This window comes from Apteryx mantelli, chromosome 5 (genome assembly GCF_036417845.1).
Source record: "Apteryx mantelli isolate bAptMan1 chromosome 5, bAptMan1.hap1, whole genome shotgun sequence".
In the NCBI taxonomy this organism is placed as follows: Eukaryota; Metazoa; Chordata; class Aves; order Apterygiformes; family Apterygidae; genus Apteryx; species Apteryx mantelli.
The window spans coordinates 58,263,919-58,288,026 of record NC_089982.1 but is presented as its reverse complement, the minus strand read 5'-3'; the positions used below and the strand labels follow the sequence as shown (position 1 = coordinate 58,288,026).

The following is a 24,108-nucleotide window of genomic DNA, read 5'->3' as shown; positions in this document are numbered from 1 at the left end:
CAAAATGCAAAATGCCATACGTACTTCATATTTTCCTATGCTTCACAAAACTTGATTTACAGTTTCAGAAGCCTTGCTCCTTGTTCACCGTGAAGATGAACGATTCTGTTTCCATGCAATGTAAAAGAACAAATACTTCTATTATTTAATATATAAGGCAGAAATAACCAGAAGTTATGACACTGGAACTACACTGGCAGATATGGTATAAATACATATGATTACACAACTCCTGTCCTAAAAAATAATAATCTTAGAATCCAGGAAGATGAGGAATATAGGAATGTTAGATAAGAAGTATATAATCAAACAGCTCAGCTTTTATACACTTGGAATTAGTCCTCTGCTCAATATAGTAGCATTGCAACTTCTTAGGAAGCCATTTTCCCACTATAAGAGAAAACAGTTCTTCAGTGTATTTCCTCATTGTTTACAAAGATATCATACTGTTTACCTCCAGAAAAGTGGGGTGTGGGGGGTTAAACAGTACAAAAGACTTTCCAGCTGGAAAAATCTTAAACACATCAGTCCAGTCCTGTCATCAAGAAATAGCTGCTTCTTCTCTCATTTGTGGTCTGTCTGTCTCTCCCTGTCTCTCTCATTCGTACTGCGCATTTCTTTCTCCCATGCTTATTCCCATGGAGGAAACCCTGAGATCATCAGCATATGACCCATGGAATTTATGTTCCCAAAAACATACACAGGTCTGAGCATCAATTACATCTCCTTTTATGGAGCTGCTCTACAACTTTCCAAAACATCAGAGAATCCTGGGTAAACTAAGTATCCACTGAAGTATCTTTGGTAGAACCTGCTCCAAATTCAAATGATGGGTGTTTGGGGTTTTTTTGTTTGTTTGTTTTTAGATAAGTGGGATAAGCACTGCATACCACTGCAGTTCCCTCTTGAGAGGCATTTTCACCAAGCAGCCTCATTACCGTAGCTAGCCTGTTAGTTGGCCTCATTTTCCATTGCCTTGTTTTTTCAGTGTCTCAGATATGTCAAGAAATGCCCTGCCTCCTTCCAAGTAATTTTATAATTATTATTATAAGAAAAGCAAGTGCCAAGTATTTCTATTTACCTTTCTGAAATGTCTAGAAGTAACATACAAAAAGTGAGAGGTGATTATTATTCTGATCTGATCTGACCTCTAATTCTTGGGAAGAATTTCATGAGACAAAATGGAAAGAAACTTAAGAAGGAAAACGTCTTAAAACTTGCTCTGCCAAATATGGAACTGAGAATCCATTACCTTGCCCTGGCTGCTCAGCAGAGGCCAGTCACCAGCACTGGAGAGACCAAAAAAACCCCAAAGAAGTTCTCAGTGGTACTGATGCAACTTCCTAACCATCATTACAGCACATTATCTGTAACTTATTCTCTTCCTGCAATTGAGAGGTAGTCATTCAACTGTAAGTGTCTTGTTATATTGCTGTAATCATATAAGGCAGCAATATAAGTAAGCGTAAAAGAAACAAATCAGCCAGGCCTACATCCATACTGTGCCCTAAATTACCTATACTCTCGATGCATACCTTTTCAGCTTTTGACATATTAGCATGTTACTTCAAGTTTTTTCTCAGGAACCTTCTCTTGTTTTCTTTGAAGTCCTGACAGAGGCCAGAGCCCAGCCTAGCCCAGCTGTAACATTTCTTCCCTGTCTTTCCTCTCTCGGACAACACGGCTGTCATTCTGATCCTAAGCCGAATGATGCCTTTCATCCGGGCACCCCTTTAACAGCCTTAGGGCTGAATGCTGGACTCGAACTTCAGTGAAGGAGAGCCCACATCCACAGTCATCACAGACTAGTGACTGGAGCCCCAGCAAAGGGCCCTCAAAGGTCATCTAGTCTATCCACTGCCCCAAGCAAGACCAGTTCTACCTACTCTCTTTAAAGCTTCAGATGATGGACAGTCCACAGCTACAGAGCTGCAAGTTTTTTTGCATTTGAAGATTCTTATCCTACCACCAGCTCATTTTCCCTGCTTTAAACACTTGCTAGTCCGTCAATCTTTCATCATAGTTCAGGCTTTTGGGAACCTAATCCTTCTTGCTGTTCCTGTCCCAAGTCTCTCAAGCAGGTCCACATCTTCTTTGAAACTTATTGCCCCAAACCAGATGCAGTGCTGCAGCTGATACCTTATTATTAAGGCACAAGAATTACTTCAGTCCTGTTTATTCATCCTAATATAACACTTGCCTTTTTCACAGCAACAGTTTATCATCGACACATAACCAGCTTATGATCCACTACATTATCCACCAGCTCCTGATTCACTATGATGCCCAGATCCTGCTGGGGACAGTCTGATACTTAGAAAGTTATTCCCATCCCATATTTGAACATTTCTGTATTTGTGTCGAGGCTTACAGCTTTTGCACTTTTTCATACTGAAGAAAAAAAGAACAAAACCCAAAAACCTACAACCCACACCTTATTCCAGTTACTTTGATTTCTAAATCTTGTTTTCCAAAAATGCTTGTGCTCCTTGCAGTTTTGTCCCCTCTGAGAATTCAATAAGAAATTTTTCTATTTCATCAACAAAATCACTAGTAAAAACAGCATATTTGACATAGGATGGGTTGCTCCATTCAGTAGTCTTTTAATCTGAACACAAGCCACTAGTACCTACTGAATATCACTTTCCAGTAAGTTCTGAATCAAACTTAGAGGTCTGTACAGGTCATTTCTAATGCTGATATCTGAAAGTTTCATGAGAGGCCCCTACTGGGATGAAAACATAGCATATCTGCATCTTTTCTGCTACCCAAGTGGCCTGTCACCCAGTAGCAAAGGGAATTAGATTAGTTTTAAGGTTTTGGGGGTTCTTGTCAAACCTTTGTTTGCTAATGTGCAATTTTGTTATCTTCTAGGTACTTTCAGAAGTCTGCTTGTTCTGGCACTTTTCTGGAAATCGAAGTTAACTTCGTAACTGACAGTTTTTCAGCTTCTCCTGTGTACTCTTTCTAAAGGGAAGCCTTTCTCTAGCCTTCCAGAATTTTATTCATCTTCCTCATCCTTCACAGCACCTTTAAGATTCATTCACTCTTGTCTAGTCATAAGGTAAATATCCTCACCTGTGCCTTGTCAGCATCTCAACAGCTGCAACCTACTCTTTTCAACTTTAAGTCCAGCTTGTTCCATCTTATAAACCTCCAAATACTTCTGAAAAAATAATTATTCTAGATCCTCATTTTATGCATATTAGTCTTCTCTTTTGGTAGGCGTTGCAAAGAAGAGGGAATCAATTATTGCAACATAGCCAACTTGTTTTTTTACAACCTAAGTTTCTTTATGACTTGATGTTTTCAAGTAAGCACTCCCATGCCTCTGCTATGTTGCCTTAATTCACATGAATAGCTTTATTTCTTTGATTCGAACCACTTTCAATTGTGCCTCCTTAACATTTCCCCAGCTCTGCCCATTGCTCACTCCTATCTTGTGTTTTTTGGGATCTTCTGGAACTTTTGGATCATAATAAATACTGCAGTCAAGGATTTCTTGCTTATTAACAAGGTCTTCCTGCTTATTGGCACAAATATTTATTTATTTTCTAACAACAACACCACTTATTTCCCTGAAGCTAAAACAAAAAAAAAAAAACAAAAACCAAACAAACAAAAAACCCACCACACACACAACCACACCTCATAACCCAGAATGGACACAGCTCCACTGTTCAATCTGTCAAGCTCTCATTCTATCCAAACTCTCTCTCACTCAAATTTTTCTTCCCAGACTCTCTTGCTTCTCCTGTGAGGCTTCTGCTGCTTTTGCTGCAGAACACCATCTTCTCTTTTATGCACCTAGATAGCTCACAATTCTGACCAGCTTTATGTGCAGCTGTATTTTGGATAATTAATTCCTACTGTTTCATCTACCTCATTTCCCAAAATAAAACTGGCTTATTGTATTTGCTTTGAACAATGACTGTTATGCATACTAGCTGCAACCCTCCTCTTCCCCAGAATACCATGACAGAGGATAGGTAACCAATCTGTGGTAGTTACAACTGTTTTCCTAATACTGCTAATCTGTAGAAGCAATTACAGAAGTATTATACAAACAAAATAAGAAAGGGTGGCTACTCATATTCCAAGTATCATTTCAATACAGACCTTCTCGGGAAGAGGTTTGAAAAGCCTTTTATATTGTCACGAATATTCACTCACTAACTTTTCATAAGAGATACAACCACAATATTGTCTATACAGATGGACATGACAAGTATTGTTTTAGGTGGGATAACTTGTAAACACATCATTATCATTTACCTACTTGTAAATCTGGTACTTACTCAGCAACATAATTTATGCTGCAAACCACTGTTAGAAGTTAGCCATTACATCTTATATAAACTTTTTTTTTTTCTAAACAATCTACCCTTTCTGCACTTTAAGAATTTTCATTTAGTCTCTTTCTGACAATGCTGGGGAAAAAAACCTCTTGTTTAACCACACTAAAAATTGCTAAACAGCATGATACACTATAAGAGCCGAACTGTCCTAAAGCCACAGCCTGAGGCAGTTGCGAAGGCATGTCAAAGTGAGTACAGCTAAGGATCTCTACATCATTCACCTGGAAAGGGTATAGCTGCTTCTGCTGCCTAGAAGAAAAATGGCAAACTCAGTCCTCTTCCAGGCCTCCCTATGAAGTTATTGTGCAAACTTTCAAGTAGTATAAGAAAGTTCCATCATTATCACCCATATATGACTTGGAACAGAGGGGAGAGGAGGGGGAAAAAAAAAAAAAAAAAGCTCTGCCAATCCACTCATTTCTGAAGCTATTCATGTTACAGTAGAAAAGTAACCAGTGTAAGTCACCAAGGTCATCAGAAGCGTTTTAATAATGCTTTGAGCATTTAAAAATGCATTGAGTTTATACAGAGAAATAAACCACCTATGCAATGACTAAGGAAACTGTATTGAATCAGACTAATTAAGTTAAAAATAATAAAGGATAAGCACCATAGGAATAAGCAACAGTAGAACAGATACATATTGACATTCTGTTGGGGGGGGGGGGGAACTGTAAGAAAGTAATTAGTATAGGATTATGGAACTCTGCATCATGTTGTTATGCTCCAAAGGAAGTGTTTGCACAAGACTACTGTTGCAATGCAGCTACATAGTTTTACCCCGAAACCTGCAGTTTTAGAATGGGTCCCAGAGCTTTTAAAGTTATTTTTCCTTCCTTAAAATATCACTATGGTCATTTCAGTAGCTTTTGTCTCTTCTCTATTCAAATTGAAAGAGCCAAATAAAACTCTTTCAGAAGACAATTTTTTTCCTTAGGAAGATACTTTCAAGATTAGGGATGCGCAAGAACGTTTAACTTCTCCACTCTTCATTTTTTCATCTAAATCCTGGTCTGTTTTGGTTAGTCACAAATTCATCCATTTACACAGGACTGTCTTCATGTGAGTCTGATCCTCATAGCAAATACCTTCGGATTCCACTACTGTCAGGGAAGATATGGTCAGTTCATTAGAAAATCTTCTTCTACTTGACACCATAGCAACATCCTTCTAAGTAAGGCTCTTCATCTTTTCCCTCTGGGGCTATTCATTGCCTTCTCTGCGGGAACAAATGGTTTCCACACGGCCATAGATAGGTAAGTGCTGTGTCCACCCTGGTGCCCTCTCTAGAGAGGTTGGAGAAGCCCCTCCAGAACTAACAGGCTGGCACAAACTCCCCACGTTTTGCCTGCACTTTAATGTGACAGACCCCCAATTTGCTCAAATATACACAGGATAAGCTGGCCCTGCCAGGGGGACCAGGGTTTGGTCCACACCTTTGGAAAACACAAAATCCTTTATCACTGTAAATTGTAATCCACACAGCAAACGCAAGTAAACAAAGAAGTTTAAGTAATTTCATGTTCATAAGCATACTCGAGGCCAGCGTAAGTCGATGAGGGCTGAAAAGGTTAACGGGAGCATGCTGCTTTATGTGTGGGAGGACAGTAACTAAACCGCACAGAGCAGCACACAGTTGATAAGAGTATCACTGCAAAGGAAGCCAAGATAGACAAAAATACCACAGTGAAAGGGAACACTCAACAACTCCAATAGATGTGAAGATATTAATCAGCACATTAATTACAGTTTAAAAAATTATATTTGGATCTGCATCAGCTTTCTGGAAGCACTGCACTCATGAGAAGTGTCTAACACGAAATTTTTCAAACCAACAAACTAGCAAGCTGTCTCACTTGCTCAAACCAGCTCCTTTCGACTGCTCCAGGGACAACTGCTTTAACACTTGTGTTAACTAGTGTCTTGCCTTCACCTCAAAGAATTTCCCTTAACTAAAGTGCTGTATAAAGCAGAAACCGCAAGTCCGGTGGCACTTTGAATTCAAGTTAGCTATCTGTCAGCAGAACCTAATTAAAGTTCGCAAGAAATACATATTACCTGCCATCACGACCATTCTGTAACAAAGAAATAAGCCAACTCCAGTCGGGGCCATCAGATTTCCCTAATGTCTTCATACAGTTCACCTTGCTCAAACAAGGATAAATTCAGATAAGTCTTCTGAAAATTCACTGAGAAAGAACATACAATAGGATGACTTATTGCGACACAAGGAAGAACAGGATAAACCAAGTGTGTATGCAGTGCTCCAGTGGCCATGGTAGCTTGACTGGTATTTCTCTGCAGTCTGTCTTGGTGGCCTTGGCTAACTTGAGAGGAATAAAGACAGTTTCAACAGCAGCTAAGACACCCTGCGAAGGAGAACACGCTACCACTTTGCACCAGCAGACACCAGCCATCAGAGATACTGGTAGAGCTGTAAAACAGAGTTTCTTTTCCAGTTAAAACTGCTTAGCTGATATTTACAGAAGTTTTCCAAATTTGATGTTAAGGTGGACTCCTAGATAAACACTCGAGTTTGGTTTTTCCAAACATAGTCAGCTGAAGTATGGATGTACTGCACCTTTGAAAATAAACTCCAGACCACTTTAAATTGAATATACAAAATATGAGGCCATTGTTGACAAAAACAGCCAAATGTATCGAGGTCCATGTATATGCCAAGTTATTTCCACAGATGTCTCCTTGGATTTCAAACCTGCACTCCCGTAAAGATGAAATGATCTATTTGAAGAAAGTCATATTAACTAAGGTTTTAATTTGTTTATCAAAAATACAAAAAAAACCCTGATATTTATTTTAATGATGCATTAAATATTTGGCTTTGACATTTAACTGCTTATTAATTTCATACAAAATTAATCTTTTGATTTTTTAAAAAGAAAATAGTTTATCAAAATGAACAGAAGTATACCTGAAGTAGTATACTGAGCTTTCAAATCACACACACAGAAAATCCAGAAGATACTTCCTAACAAAATATTTCACATTAGAAGTATCACACTTATCCTTGTTTCCTCACTAGAACGCTACATGGCTTTTCTATATAATCAGATTATCTGCGGAAGTTACACTGCAATCAGTGTTGTCAGCTGTTATCATACAGCATAATGCAGGAATTCTCAACAGGGAAAGCCTGTTTATGCAGGGAAGGCTGCACTCCATATGAAATAAGGTCTGACAATGGAAAAATGCCCAATTTAGCCTGAATACATGAAGGTGCAGCTCCACTGAAGCAGAGTTCCTTCATTTGCCAGAGCTGAATTTACCACAAAGTAATGACAGCAACCTGAACACTAATTTAATTTGGGCTACCTAAAACAAGACAGATTCATCTTTCCAGAAGTGCCCCAGCCTTCAATCTTTTTTTTTTTTTTTTTTTTTTTTTTTTAAGACCAGTCAGCCCTGGTAAAATAGAGACAGAGCTAATATGTCACAGAGGAATGGAGCAAGATCAGCAAAGGCGATCGAGAAACTAGCAAGACGACCTGCCTACAGCCAGGGTAGGCATTTTAGCTCCACAGGTTTTATTGCCCACGTATTCTTAGTGTGGCTAGCTAACCTACTTCCTCCATCTCAACACCCAAGCCATCTTCACATTTCTACAGCATTCTGCCTATTGCTTCTCACTCCCAAAATTGATGTAGCTACCACCATCTATGTAAATTTAAAACTGGCGTGATAAGTCTACAGTGACAATCTGAGAACATTGTACATATCTTAAGTTTTACTGTAGCATAAGAGTTTTTAAGATTACATCCTTAACACTCAAAAGGAAGATGTTTTACTTCTTCCCTATTTTTATGTAGTTGTGATCAGTAGCTTGCACTTGGAAGCCAATTCAGATAGTGATGAATTTTTGTCTTCATTACAAATGGAATCAATCACATTCAGATCTCATTAGTCATTTCTGCAATGTAAATAAAAAAGGAGGGGGGAATAGAAAATATTCTTTCCAACAATGCCAGCCGATAAATCTTAATGGCTTCATGAAGCATAATGCTAACTCAGCCATTTATATGCTTGTGATTCTTGTTAGCACAATTCCGTAACACAAAAGTGGTATTTCCCCAACATTTACACTTCCTAATTCACAGAATTTATGCCAAAAAGCCCCAAATAGAAGCCATCTGCAATTTAAACAGAATATTCTTCTTTTCTGATATTGTATTAAATTCATCTCCATGATATGTAAGGGAAGTCAGTTCCTGGTGTATCTTTAATTTGAAGTTTTATAATGTCCACCTCTTTCCACCAACTTTAAGATGATACATCTCCCATTTTTTGTACCTTACTAAAAAATGTAATGCCCTGAAGAAATTAAGCTGTAAAAGGTCCTATTGGCTTCTATACACAATAAGTTTTTCATGGCATTACTTGTAATTGTAGAGCTTTACACAGGTGACCTTAAACAGGATTCTCCCTCCGCAGGTTTCCATGCTTTGAAACCAATCTTGAAATCCTGCCTCTTTCCTGATTCTGAGGTCATACCAAGAAAGTATGACTAATGTTCCAACAGTATTTCTAAGTGCAGAAGCTACATTTCTCCCTTTCATGACTGTTGTGCAGTTCTAGTTTCATCATAGGCATTTCGTACCATCTTGCAAAAGAGATGGAGTGCCTGAGCTGCTTGAAAGTACATATAAAGAAAAATTTAATAGGTCATGAACATGTTTAAACAAGATTTTACCCTGCTGCTAACAGTCATGTTTATTAGATAATTGCTTATTGCTCAAGTAGCTATATGGCACGTTGTCATGCAATAAGACAGAAAAAGTAAAGAACAGGTTTTTCTTATATCCTATGCATTTTCTGGTCAAATAAACCAGCTGAACTCCCCCCAACCCCAACTGCACAGCATACAGCCAGTCAGAACACTCAGAAGCATCTACAAGAACAACATTTTCCATGGTTGACTGCCTTTTTTTTTTTTTTGTTATAAATGTTCCACTTCTGTCACCAGACACACCAAGTACCTAATTCTGTTGCCTTATTTACAGTGCTGAGCTGCCCACACTTTTTATGAGCAGTGACTAATCTGGTTAACAAGATTTAGTTTAATCTTATTAAAATAAATTGGTGTGATTATTCATGTGAACACAGATCCTGGGCTCTTCTTGAACTCTTTGATAAGTTACTTCTCTGTCAAGTTCCGACAGAAGTTAATAATTAAAAAAAAAAGACGACAACTTCAGTTTGGCCAATGACCACATTGGGAATCATATTTGCCTAGAGGAGCAGAATTCAGCCACTCTCGCCAGACTGCTGCCACTGTAGTTACATGACTAAAATGTGACTGTGGGATCCTCTTAGTTTGGAAATCCCAGGTCAATCTCACCAATCTAAACTGTCAACATTATCAACCCTGAAATTACAACAGATAAAGAATAGGTACAGACTGATTTATCTTCGAATTCAATCAGTATACCACAGTCATGTTAGATTTCAGCAATAAATATCCAAGTATTCAGAGGCACCAGAATTATGTTATGCTGTAATGACTTTATATTGCAAAAAGTACTTCAGCCAGAATATAAAAGTGCCTTACTGTAAATAAAGATTTACAACCACCATCACTGAGGGAAAAAAAACCACTAATAAAAGACCTAAATTTTTTTGTTTCAGTTGCACAGTGACACAAAGAAATAACTACCACTATGTGACAGAGAACTTAAGTCACCAGTAAGTTTGCTTTTTTTTTTTTTTAAATGTAGAGCCCAAGTATTGCTGAAATGAGATATTCACAGTGCTTCTCTGTAAAATTAGAGCTCATTATTTTCAGACAATATTCTTAATCAAATAAATGGCAAACTGATTAACATTTAAAAGACTCTAAAGTGCAAGGACCAGTGAAAATGGAGAGGTCTTGAGGCACTGGTTGTAAAGCTACATGTTAACAGCTGAGCCAGTCTTAACAAGTTGCTGATGTCAACAGTTGGAGGCCTCCTGTCCTCCTCCACCACCTGGCACCACCTCTGGTGCTTGTTGGATCCTGAACAGAGCTAATTCAGCTTGCCATCCCAGCAGAATGCTAATCCAGAGGGGAAAAACATACAAAACAAAACAAAAAGTTTTCTGCTGATTAGTAGGTTAATTCAGACCACTGTGGAGTCCAAAAAAGTACCAGGCTAGCTTGGGGGGGTGGGGGGAGGGAAGGCAGCACTGCAAGGCTAGAATGGGGCAGAGATGGACCTATCTCTTTCAGCAGCAAATTACTGGGCTGATATAGGTGTAATGTATATTTTTATCCCAACAGTCCTGCTCTCAAGCTGGAAAGTTTTAAGTTAGTACCTCCACAGCTGAGGGCACTCAGTCAGCAATCCTACTCCATTTCAGTACAAACAAAATTGATAGTTTAAACCTTCTCTCAGATGGATCCATCATTCAATCTCCTGGAAGGGTATTTTAGCTGAAGGGGTATTAAGCTGCAGGAAAAAGGTGATGGCAACTTCTTAAAGGACACCGACTAGACCTGCAAAACCTGTTAAGCTAACACAAGATAAGCTCATAAGAAGTTTGAGAAGGCTTCTTGCCCCCTTGAGAGAGAGCGCAAGAACAAGAGCGCATACTACCTGCGCCTCAAACCAAGTAGATATTCAAACACCAAAGTCAGTAAAAATACACATCTCATTCTTAATCCTCAACTGTGTCCAAGCTACATTCAGAGAATGGTGACTATGATAATCTGCTGTGGTCTTGGAGCATGGTGAGCAAGCTCACGCTCAATTCTGCTGCAAGTGCAAGCTCTGTAATATGCTTCACTCTGGCAGAGAAACACACTTAGCAAGCCTTAGCTCTTCTATACCTCCTTCTTTCACCAGAGCTAAGACATGTGACAACAGGTTGCAGAGTGGCCTCCATTAATTTTTATTTGTTGAATGGCTTTCCAGAGCAGAGAGTTCTCCACTACCTATTGCTGCCATTTTAATGTCCTTTATCATTGCAATAAATCTGGAAAGCAGGCTCAGTTAAGTGGAAAATCTGAGGATATGATGGAGCACTTCAGGGGCAGGTGATCTTGATGAAATTGAGTCTGGTGCTCATTTGAAAAATGCTGGTCTACAGATTTGCCTAATTTACACTATTGATTCCTGGTGTAACTTAATTTACACAGAAAGGAGGAACAATAATGGGCTGTTAGTGCTGTCAAAGAAAAATCACTGAGCTTCATTTCAATCAAAATGGTTCATTCTAGTGCAAATAAAAGCAGAAATTGGTCTGCAATGAACTGTTCCTATCAAATGCTGTTTCTCTTTATATTTAACTTCTTTAATTTAAAAGCCAATTACATTCCAGGTGTGAAAGTAATGACCTTTACAGTGAACACTGACAAAATCAATTATAACTGTAGGATTTTCTACCTTTTTGTCACCTTGTGATAGCATTGATCTTTTACTGTTTGCAGTAGCAACCTCAGCAGAGGTCCTGCTGAAACACAGGCTGGCTGCACTCTGCCCCAGCTTCTGCAGTGAGGTCCCACCCTTCTGCTGGGAAGGCTGCAGCCACCACTGCACCTGGTCAAGCTTGAAGGCCACACCTAAACACGTGGCATGTTGCTGCTGCATGCCCTTGTGCACAGTGCTAGGATGTCTGCAGGAGGAAGCCACTGCCTTTTGCAATACAGTAACATGAGCAGCCTTTGCAGTGAAGTCTGAGAAAAGTGTCTTCCCTTATTTTCCCCACATGCTAATAAAGGCAGACACCAGAGACCTATCAACCCGTGAGTTAGCATTCTCACTACCACATTTTATGTGGGGCTGGCCAACTCCTTCCCTCTCCACGCCGCAAAACCCACTCCTAAGCTTTACCTCTAGCAAAGTCAGCAAGCCCGTTTTGAAATTCCCACGGAACTTGCAGAAAAGAAGCTTATGCACTGATGGGAGATTGCTGGAACTTTGGTATTTGGTAGCAAACTTTCATGAGGACAGACCCTACCTGAGATACCCTGTGAGAACCTACAGTGGCACTAAAGGGAGTCCAGTTAGAAGGGGAATGTGTAAACTTCTTGCCAAAGCCTTTCTAGCACAGCATTCAAAAGGCTGGAAAAAGCCACATTAGTTTAAAACTTCAGAAAGAATGATGCCAAAATCAGTTAGGAATTAATTATTAGAAGTGATTGACAAAGCCTTGATATATACCAGCAGTAAAATTATGCCAAGGCCCTTCAGCCAGAAATGCTCAAGAATAAAATTATAGAAGAGGGGAGAGAAAGAAATCAGCACTGATGACCAGCTATAAAAGCTGTTTTATCTCATTCCTGGCATCCTGGCTATACTACTGCCCTGATCACAACTAGTTTACTTTGACTACCAGATATGTAAGTTACCTGCACCTATGAAAATCTGCATTACAAATAAGAGAAAAGGGAAATGGCAAGTCATGTTCATTGCCACTCATGTTCACTGCCCCTCTATCAGTTCCTGACAGGTATGATATACTGTCACAAAAAAGCTAATAGCATAGCAAAGCAAGAAGGAATAAAGACAGCATAGCATAAATCTGTATTTCCTACCTCTGCTCGACCTTCATAATATGTTAGCATGGACTTTGTAAGTACAAAAAGCCTCTCTTTGTAGTTTAAGGGAGAAGTCCTCTTCTTCTGCTGTGATCTTTTAATCAAAATCTCTTGTAGGATAGTAGTCATATTCATCTCAGCCTCTTGGCACCTCTGTTTCCAGCCATTGAATATCAGCTCCTGTGAAGATGAGAGAAATAAATCATTGTTGTATTTTTTTTAAGAGGATCACAGATCTGGAGATTTCTGTAGTAGAGAGACCTTTGCTGGTAAATGAAGCTACCTGAAAATACAGAAAGCTGGAGCTCATCCTAAGCACTTGGAAGTTTACAAGAGTTAATTATTAGACAAGAAAGCTCAGGCATTGCTCAACTGAGGGCTGCACTGACACATTCCCAGGAAGCCCGAAGCTGTACCTGACCAGTGTGAAAGGACGTTGCATCCTACATCACGGGCAACATGGATGAGTAGTCTGGGACATACTACATGAAAATAGTAGTGTACAACTACTCTTCACCCCAAAGGCAAACAGATTTCCACTACATCACCTATTATAACACAACATTTTGTAAAACAAAAATTATTCTAAAACTTGACTCTGCCAATTTCTGTCCTAGAAATTCTGGGTGAAACTCTGTCCCTTGCCATGTACTGATGGTTCAATGCCATAATTTTTATGTCACTTCCAGACCCCATGGGCCAGCCTGTGTGGGCAGGCAGAGCACAGCCTGCATTTGGCACGTGGAGTCCCAGATTAAGAGAGAAACCTCAGTACGACATCTAACTATAGATCTGGGGGATAGGCAGTAAGGGAAAGGGATAGAAAGGTGACACTTAAAATATTTGGAAGCAACAAGATTTTAATTGCTAAGGTCTGTGCATATGTAAGTGTTATTTGCAGAACTTTGATATACAGAATTGAACAGGGATTGGTAGAAGTCATTTTGAAAATTCACCCCAATTACACTAATGAAAATTTTCAGAAGCAAAAGGTGATTTAGGCAGATATCTATTTGAGAAGCAAGAATTAAAGAAGCCCTTTTTTCTGGAAGTGCTAAATACGTGCCTTCCACGTTCTATTTATAAAGGCTTCATATTGACCACCAGAAAGCTACATCACTTACTTTTGACAGCTCTCGTTGGGCAGTAAGGTCAGGCTGCTTTAAAGTTTGCACAATAACTGATACCTGTAGGAAGGGCTTAGGGGTCCATCAAAACAAATGCACCCACAGCTACTTTGTTTGCAAATCTGGCTCCAGTGCCTTGCAAGACAGAAAACAGCACGCAATTTTTTGGCAATGCTGCCAACTTAAGCGCAGCTGACCTCCTCCCTTGTCTGCTCATTCCTGCTACTCTGCACCACCCTGTATTGTGTTGGTGCAAATGTTTCTCCAGCTGTGCACCGAAGTGGACTAGGGAATGGATCCAACCAAAAATAACATTTCATCAGCCAGTGCAGACAGTCATCTGTGCAGGTGTAATGCACGAGGTGGCACAGAGGCAGGAAGGAGAGGTGCGGCAGAAGCTGCAGAAAAGCCCTTCCAGAAACCTGGTGTTTGTTACCTCTTGCTCTCCTGGTTTTGTGCCAGACCTGCCAGTGGCAGGGGCTCGTGCTGTGGCCCCCACGCGAGCTCTGAAGCAAGATGCAGCTCCCGCACAGCGTGCACCCGGCACAGGGACCCCTGTTTTGGCTGCAGCTGTGGTGCCAGCCCATGGCTGTGGGGGAAGGCATCTCCAAGGAGGAAGAGCCCATCCTCAGGTGCATCAGCGACTATGAATCTTCCAAAGCAGGGGGAAGAAGGAGGGCTGACTCAAATCAAAGCCCTAAGTAAATGCTGCAGGTCTCTGTATCAATAGGAAACTTCCCTCTGACCTATAAAAAGTTTTTTCTGACCTAAAAAAAGTTTTTTCAGTTCTCACAAGAGATTTATGCTGCTGATTGATTGATGATTTGATTTACGCTATTTACTGCATGGAGTTATTTCAAAATTCTCTTGGGCAATGCATGTACACTTATCTCTGTGGACAACACAACTCTAGCATGGACAAAATAATACATTTGACAGTATTGTACAGAAAAGGTTTAAAAGCCCCAGGCCTCCTCACAATATTGCCTTGCAAAGGTAAAGTTTAAATAAAGTGAAATACAGATGCAATTGCTTTAGTTCCTCCCCTTTTGCTTTAGGCCCAACCACTTCATTATTTCTTGTGACAGGATATGAAATGACACCCTTCATCTTCCAGTCGAATCCTGACCCTGAGTTTCAATCACTGCCTTGGCCAATTAATCTCTTATATCCCATATTCCTACCACTTCACCCAGCTGGATTTGTTTGTTCACTTCTAGAAACACCCCCTTCTTTTTAAGGTATGCTACATCAGTGTGCATGCTAAAGATTAGTCTGTGCTTTACATGGAACTACAAAAAAAGAACAGTTTAGAAATCATATGTAAAAGACTATAATGAAATTGGAAATGGTGATTATTATGAACGATCTTTTTTTTTCTTCCCCACTTACAATCCGATGCATGTACACATACGTATTTTGATGGTGATCTGTCACACTGCATTCCTGGGAAGATGACAGAGCTTTCTTAATTAATAATTCTCCTGAGTGCATTCTTTATTACTCAAGCTGCCAAATTCAGTGTTATTTTCCTTCTACAAATAAATTGGCAATCTTAGAGGTAATTGGATAACATTATTTAAATAATTAAAAGTCAGTATTAATTTTCAGACCAGCTTAAGGCATGCCAAACTATAGGGGCTCCCATTGCAGGCTTTACCACTCAAAACGGTCCTTGTGTTCTCTACAGTACAAGACTTCCATTGGTAGCTTATGAAAAAAATGTGATTATTATTTGTCCTAGAAACTGTGAATTGATAATGCTAAAATATTTTCCTGCCAACCCTCTTCAGTCAAATTAATATTATACAAGAAGCAAACCAAATCCTTTTGACAAAAATCAGTTTTAAGAAATCAACACATTGACAATAAAATTGATCAGTGTCTGTACCTGATTGCTATGGGTATTTATTTACATTGAATTGTCACCTATATGCAGACCTCTGCAGATCAGAACCAGTTTCCCAGGTCAGAAGATCAGTCTTTGAATCTGTATTTGGTTACAGAAGTCTGTTTCCCCCCTTTCTCCTCTCCTCCCAACTAGTGGCTTTAGCCACCTTTCTACTTCCATAAATAGCAGTCAGTACAAGCAAACCCTCAGCTGCTACTCTGAAAGTTTCCTTTCCAAGCTTCTATAGTTCCTTGAAAAGAACTGCTAACAGTCACACTTACTTCTTAGAGAACTCGTATGTTAGTTCTTTTTCTTCAGCGCAGTTTTTAGCACTTTCCTGCAATATTTTCTAAATATTCCATTATTCCCAAGCCATTTTTCAGGGCATAAAGCTGTTTGTATGACAGGTTATTCATCCTGTTCTAAACAGCTGCGGGAGTTTCATGGTGCCACCCTAAACTTTTCACAATACCTCAGGTATTGCCCTGTGTGAATCTTAGCTCCATGATAACAAATATGATCTAATCTTCAGAGATGCTAAGTACTCATAACTATGACTGAAATAAGGAAGCGTTACAGATGCTCAGCATTTGGGGGGAAGAAAAAAAAAAAAAAAAACACACACCAAAGGTTACTTTAGGCAACAGAAGTCTGCATCAACATCCACTAATCAGCCTTCATGTTCTACAAATATTCAACAGCATGGCCACAGAATCACAACATGTTTTCCTCAAAACAAAAAAGTGGTTAAGATAGCTCTTAAATTCGTTAAGTCAATATTGGGCAAGATGTACAAAGTAAGTTTTTACTTGCAAATCTCAGAGCTTCTTATAAAAAACATACACCACCCTTCCCATTTCTCACTGGAGAAACTGAGACTTAAGTCAGGTTAATTTATTAAATTAATTAAGTAACCCGAGCAGTTGCAACATTACCCATATATCTCCTGGTTCCCACTCACAAGCCTTGGATTGTGTTTGCTTATTAAAACAATTAGTCATTGTTGGTAAGCACATGTAACAGTCAAACAATTCAACAAATAGATGAAAGTCTATCCTGATCTGGCTAGAGCTTCGCTGGTCCAAATGTAATATTTGTCACTCTTTCTGGCACAAATCTTTGCATCACACAAGCAATGGAGTCATTCAGAAAAATAAAGGCATTCTGAAAACATACTTATCATGACAGTCAGAAAACAAATGACAATAGAAAATATTTGTCTTTGTAACAGTATGAGTTTGAAAAACAAACAAAAAAATCAAGCTGGAACTCTGTTTTCCGAGTTTCAACTCCCTCCTTAATGGTAACATTCACCTAGTGATTTGGGTTCTCCCACAAAGTCCTACTGCTAAGATGATATGCTGCCATCCAAAAGATGATCAGTCTTGCAGAGAACCGCTGTATTAGGCAACTTCAGCTTCTGACTTGGGTTTCATGCTTCTTTCACATATTCTGCACAATTGTTTTTTCAGATTTTGGGCTCATCAATTACTGGTAGTAATTCCAGCACTGTCAATTTAATATTGAAAACATATCACCTAGTCTAATACATCAATTAAAATGTAATATTCAGTACTTCAGTCGGGAGGGGAAAAAAAAGAAAAAAATCAAACCATCAGTTCTAAGCACATAGAGGTGGTACCTTGTAATTCTGATTCCAGTCTGTAACTGTTCCAGAATAATTCTTTTTTGGCAGTTTTTTTTTTTTTAAATCAATTCAGACCAATTCAGTGACTGAGTTCATAATGTGTCCCTGCAAACAGCCACAGCGGCAACACTCAACAGGCAGCACACTGCAGTTCTGGGTGAAGAGCAGAACCAGGGCAGAAGGAAGAAGAAAAGGAGAACTCCTTGCCCTGTTTTTTCTGCTGAAGCCAGAATTGCTTTATCATGAAACTACAGACCAAGTTACCTGAATGCAAATAGTTATTTACATGAATATCCAGCACAGGCTTGTTTGAGTAATTACTATTCAATGTAAGTAAGGATTGCAGATACTGTCCTTGTGTTTCAAGTGGTAGGAAAGTCTTTTTGCCCCACATCTAATGTTGTGGATTCAAACTCCAACAAATAAGAGATAACCATTATTAACCTCTTTTCAAATGGTAGATTTCATATAAGTAGAAATACAGAAAAATATACTTTAACATCATCTGTCACATAACTAAAATAGAAATTTGGGGAAAAATATTATAATGCTATCTGCATTATATCATATGCCAGAAAAAGAAGTCAAACACATTTGGATTCACTTTTTTTCTTGTCTCTTAACAGCAGACCCTCAGAAACCACTTCTACTAACTGTAGACTATTTTTTTTAAACAGTCAGAAATACAATTTGGGGGCTAATTTTCAAAATTATACCCAAAAGTTTGCAGAGCCTTTAATCTCTGTTTAAGAGTCTGCCGAAGTATCAATTAGCTAATTTAATTTTATTGTCTCATGGCACAGTTATTTATAAGTATTTACATGCACTATATTTAAGTTAAAAGTAAACAGGTTAAGGGGGTAACTCAGTGACAGCTCTTTGACTTGAGATCCCCCAAGATAAGCACACCATGCTGTAAAATACCCTTTGTCCAGCTGAAAGCTACTCCCGTACACACACGGGAGGAGTACTGCACTGCAAGCAGCACAGGTTTTCTGAAATTCCTTGGGAACAGGGTTACTACATTTTATAAAATAACAGCATTTGTTTCCTTTCAGTATTATAATTTAAAGTAGAAATTTAACGCAAGATGTCAGTCGCACTTGCCAATATTGATACACACGGGTAGATAAACAAAGATATGCGCTTTTATCTTTCACTACAGTCCATTTGGTACTCCAGTGTAAATTTGGGAGTAACTGTCCTACATAGTAGACAAATGGCATGAAATTGCTCAAGTCCTTATCCAGCGCCAGAGAGATTTTGGTAGCTGAGGGTAGGTAAACGATCAAAACAATGCTGGAAAAGAGACAGTGCCTCTTAAATGGGCTCAGCTGGCACCAAGGTGGTTCAGCACAGCAAACTCGACCCCAATTCGCTGTTTTCTGAGCCACTACTGAAAAAGAGAAATAGATCCAAAGCACACACAGCAACTTATGGAAACTGGTAAGAGCAGCAAAAGGGTTTCTTTCCCCTTACAATGATAAGATTGCATTTAGGAGAATGAAGCGTACAAGTCTCCAAATCATCTGTAAATCCAGCTATTGCTTGTGATCATGGCCTCCTATAAATAGCACATTCCCATAACTAAGCATCTTTTTGCAGCTTTATAGAGCACCTTCTTCAATTTACTCATGAGTAAGCTGTTTGGGAAAGGAACTTGTGCTCAACAATTACATTCTTAAGAGCTATGATGTAGCAAATAAAAAAAAAAAGCCTATGTAAACCTAAGTTTAAATTACCTACTACTAGTTTTGAGTTAGCAGCACTACAGGATACCACACAAAGGATTCACTGAGCAGTTTTCACTGTTCTCGTAATTTATTGTGTTTTTACTCACTCCTCTAGAGCGAAACATTTGTAGTTTTTGCTATTGCTCCAACTAAAAGTTCTGCAATATCTGTAAACTTACACTGACTATTTTGCCTACAGCTTATTCTGATCGAAACCTCTTTTGCATTTGTAAAGTTCTTTGCTAGAAGAAAATAGAGCTCAAACTTAGTAGTTTGGGATGCAGGAAAACGGGGGGGGGGGGGGGGGAAGGCTTCTGAAACATCTGTCTAAGAAGCAAAATCCAAAGGTTTTCTCAGCCTACTAACCTTTTGCATGCTCAATCATCTGTTCTTTTTAAAGATAAAAAGCCTTTGAATGTGTCACTGCCTCAAAAAATAGTATTAACTATAGAACAGGTATTCAGCTTTTGCATTATACTCCATCCCCAACTTACCATATCTGTCTCATTAATCAGAAGGTATCAAGTTTGTCTTGCGATTTAATCAAAGACTAGAAACAAAGCCAGTTTCATTTCTGAACTAAAGATGAGCAAAACCCACTACCTAAGAGTTCCAGGTCTTTTTGAATATGAACTTGTTCCCCTACCTTACTTATTGCATGCCAAGTGACTTTGAGAAGGCTGTAACCTCTCCAAGCCTGTGTTTTTGCCACTCTTTCAATGCTTGCTGAAGAGCAGCAAAAATTGTAATCAGCTATACAGCTGATTAAAGTTTAACCCATCAATTCATCCAGCCCCTTTCATCACACAAAGTAATAATAATATGACAGGAAAAGCTGGTGGCTTGATTGGGGAGGGGGGAAGCAGTGTGTGCACCTATGTACATACACAGATACACAGGGTAGTTGTAAGTCACCATATTCATAGGAAAGGTAGTTAAAGATGTACACAAAGCCATATCTAGCAAATATCTAACAGTAATAGTCTCAAATACTCTGCCATTCCTGGTCTTTTTACACTTGAGAAAATTGGATTACTCTAACCATATACATAAGGTGGCTCTGTGTCACTGTCTGCTCAACCTGCAAACAGAAGTTAATGGTTACTACTATTTCCATAATAATGCTATTATTAGCTACTAATAGCAGTAGCTAATACTATTAGCTACTATTGTTAAGTTTCCTTCTAGCTTCCAAAATTACCACCTTATTTTTGTTATAGATCATGACAAGCTTTTGAGGGAATGCACTATAATTACACGCCTCCCACAGATGAAAACCAAACTTGTGTCTTCTCAGAGACGACAACCTCTCGTGGGAATCCGTGTGGTCTTGGGCTGAGCAGAAGCCCTAGTTTGTGTTAGACTGCAGAGGATACCCTGCCTGGCAGCAGGGTTTGCTGACTCAGGCTTGGCCATAGTTACTGCATTCGCACGGCTTTCAGATCACAGCCTTTCATATTTGGTTGCTTCAGAGCACAAATAGACTAACCCTGTCAAAAAACATAAATTTATCCCCAATTGGGTCTTCTGACAAAAGCTCCTGCAACAGCCAGCAAAATCACATGTTAGAAAATTAGCAACATTTTGATTATCACACATTTGATCCAGGCAAAGATAAATTGGAGGAGGCAGTAAAAAACAAGTTCCCTTTCTTTTAAAAGATTTCTTTTTAGAGGTAGATTTCCAATTTTAAATGAGGGAAGCAATGCTATGACAGCAATGAATTGAAACAGTGGACTGAGGATGCTGTAGCCAACTACACAACTGCCTGGTGTGGCACACGTTGCCATTTCCATGATGCCTAATCCAGTATGTTCAGAGAAGGACCAAATCCAAGCCCGAGTCCTACCTTTATGTACCAATGTTTAATATTCAACCCTTGAAGATACAGTAGATCTTCCCAGGTGAAAACTTTGTTGCTCAGTTCTATTTCTAAATACCATGTATGAAGTGCAGCACAAATGGTAAACTTAATTTTCTGTTGACACGTAACAGCTCTTAGCAGCTGTGGTGCCATCAGCAGGACTTCAGGATGGGGTTAGCAGTTCAGCTGCAGGTAGCCAGATAAGGCAGGCACCAAAAAGATTTGCCTTTTCATGTGTACAGGGCAAAGAAGTCAAGTAACGAATATTAGTTTGGTATGCTTGCACAAATGGAACTGGCCCTCAGCTGACAGACCTAAGAGAAGAAAAAGCATGACTAGAAGGGAAAGGTCACGGTCTGCAGTACATTGGTCTTTTTTGCATTTTTTTTTTTTTTTTAAATGTACCTACAAAGGGAGAGCATGTCCTTTTTGTTCTGACAAGTATTTTCATGCCAGGTTAAAGGGAAAAAACAAACAAACAAAAAACCAGCTTGGCATTGATTTGGAGGAGCAGTATTAACTTTACTTCTACACAGATACTGGCTACTCTGGCAGCCTGCCATTGGCTGTGCAGCTCTGGCTGTACATCTGGCAAAACACAACTGCTGCCTCCGCCTGTCTCCTAAAAGCCTCCTGCGATAAGGAGGGAGGAGGAACAATAACTAAGCAGCTTGCTAAAGAAACAGGCAAAGATGAGATTGGCAAAGGAAAAGGGTTATGCTTTGGGAAAAGCTTTTCCTCCTTCTAGAAGGAGGAAATCTGGTGATTAAGAAGGATGAAAAAACAAGTGTTCTGCTAAACCAGAGGTTGAACCTAATTGTGTTTGGGAATCCCAAAGCTCACCCTTAAGTAGCAGGTTAATTGCTATTGTACATAAAACTGCAAATCTAAGAAAAGCAAGTCAAATCTGCGGAGGGGGGGGACACCGGGACCCTCAATGTGCCTGAGGCTGTCTTCATCTTTTTAAATTACAGTTAAGGAGTCATTTTAATTCAGTTTCTTCACAATCAGTATTTGTTTTACAAATATTACAGAATATCAGGTGATCATGTGACAGACCACAAATAAATATTAAAAAAAAAGCTTGAGACACTTAACATGGTCTAATATACTGTAATATTTGCAATTTGCTTGATACAGGGGATGTCTAACATTTCCTAAGTAGTTCCTCCTTCCAGACGCTATGATGAACTTTTTTCCCTAAACAACTGTTTGTTTTCAGATGATGTTGTTAATTCTTTCTGTTCTGCCAGTACTGCCAAGTAACTGAGTAGTAGAGTGCATCTGAATTTGCACTAATTTTTAACAGGATCACAGTCTCATTTTGTACCATTGGATTGCACCATCTCAGCACAGAGGAATGTAAAGAGAGCCACTTATTAAACCAATTTCTGGCTCCATTTCTCCTCTGGTCCAAAACTGACCAATTCTGGAGCCAGAACTAATCTGCAATAATGTTTCAACAGGTTAAAACAATACTGAATCTTCAGAATCACCATTTCTGATCATCTTAAAAGCTACCAAGAAAACTAAATTAGTAGCTCAAGAAAACATTCCTGTCTTGAATATACTTTGCCAGCAATAAGCAAACCTGAAATACTTTGAAGAGCCTGCCTGTTCTCTACAACGAAGGACTGCTGTGGCAAAGAGCCACTAGCACATCTACAAGGTACAGCTGAAGCTGTAAAAATCCTGGTCTTCCTCTGGACAGCAGAAAAGAAAAAGGAAAAAAAAAAAAGTCAACACTATCCTACACCTGCACTACTAACCCCTACTTCTCTGGAGTTATCCATTCAGGTGCAGATAATGCTGCGCCTGCTTTTGATCCTAGTAAGGTTGTTGCTAACTTCTCTGATCTGCACTCCCTTGAGAAACGCAGACAAGCCTAAGGATGAACATCTTTGAGTCATTCATACTTAGGCTGATGTACAGTTTTCAGTAACTGCCATGAACGGGACTGGCTCCAAGTCTGATAAAAGCTTTATAAACTATATTTCTCATGAGGAGTACACAGAAGTGGTCTGTGTGCATGTTAAGTGGAAGTGGGCATCAACTATTATTTCTTCTCTACCACTCTCTTTCCCAGGCTACCCTCAAATGATCTGATATCTAGTCACACATAAGGGGAAGCACATTGGGTCTGGAGCACCTATAATTTCCTCAAATGCCTGTAGCAAATCCAGTGATAAGGATGCACAGGTTTTGAAATCCACCTTCAAGGCCTGCCTTTAGTTATAGAAGCTTTGATTACGTAGTTCATCGGAGCCACATTAGACCCAGATATAACAGATCTGGCTGTAGTCAAAAAGGTAGCAATTCATCTTTACACCATGGCCAGCCAGCAGTTCAAGTCATATGAAATGAGTTTCAGAAACTTTCGCTCCAAATAAAATTAAAGATTTTCTTTCATTGAATCAAAACAGCATTTGGTTTTAGGGCACATCAACTAATGCTTGCTGCTTTATTGCCACAGAAGCAAACTATTGCTCTCTTTTTGCACTTGTATTTTATATACCAGAAATGTAAAGGAACTTTTTACTACTCAGGAGAGGTATCACTCTTTCCCAAATCGATAGCAAGCTATAACTCTTTATCTGTATGTCTTAAAATTATTTCTATCATTTGAATCATCTGATTTTCTTTAGCTAGATGAAAGTGTCTCATAATTTGGTAGTAAATCCTTTTATTTCTGCAATGCTCCTTAAGTAAGATACTCTCCCCCCCTTACAGTTATATAGAAACTGTATTTACAAAAATGGGTAAAAGCTTGTAGCACATGCAACATAAAAGACAGCTTGAGTGCTACAGAATATCAGCTATGCGCCCATCGTTTAGTCTCAATGCATAATGACAGCTGGATCTTACGGGAAAACAGACTCAGACTCATCTGTAATAAATTTACTATTTCCCAGATAAAGGACCACATGATCGTAAAAGTAAGTATATGGCTCATT

General features: G+C 39.1%; 1 protein-coding gene across 2 annotated transcripts in view; it reads right to left on the bottom strand.

Moving 5' to 3' along the window:
- Positions 1 to 24,108, bottom strand: part of TEC (tec protein tyrosine kinase) — a 54,187-nt gene that overhangs the window by 21,329 nt on the left and 8,750 nt on the right. For both annotated transcript variants that reach the window (XM_067298087.1, XM_067298088.1), the window contains exon 2: positions 12,889 to 13,071. In XM_067298087.1, the coding sequence (XP_067154188.1) occupies positions 12,889 to 13,026 (138 nt within the window). In that variant the 5' untranslated portion in view covers positions 13,027 to 13,071. The remainder of the gene's footprint in view (positions 1 to 12,888; positions 13,072 to 24,108) is intronic.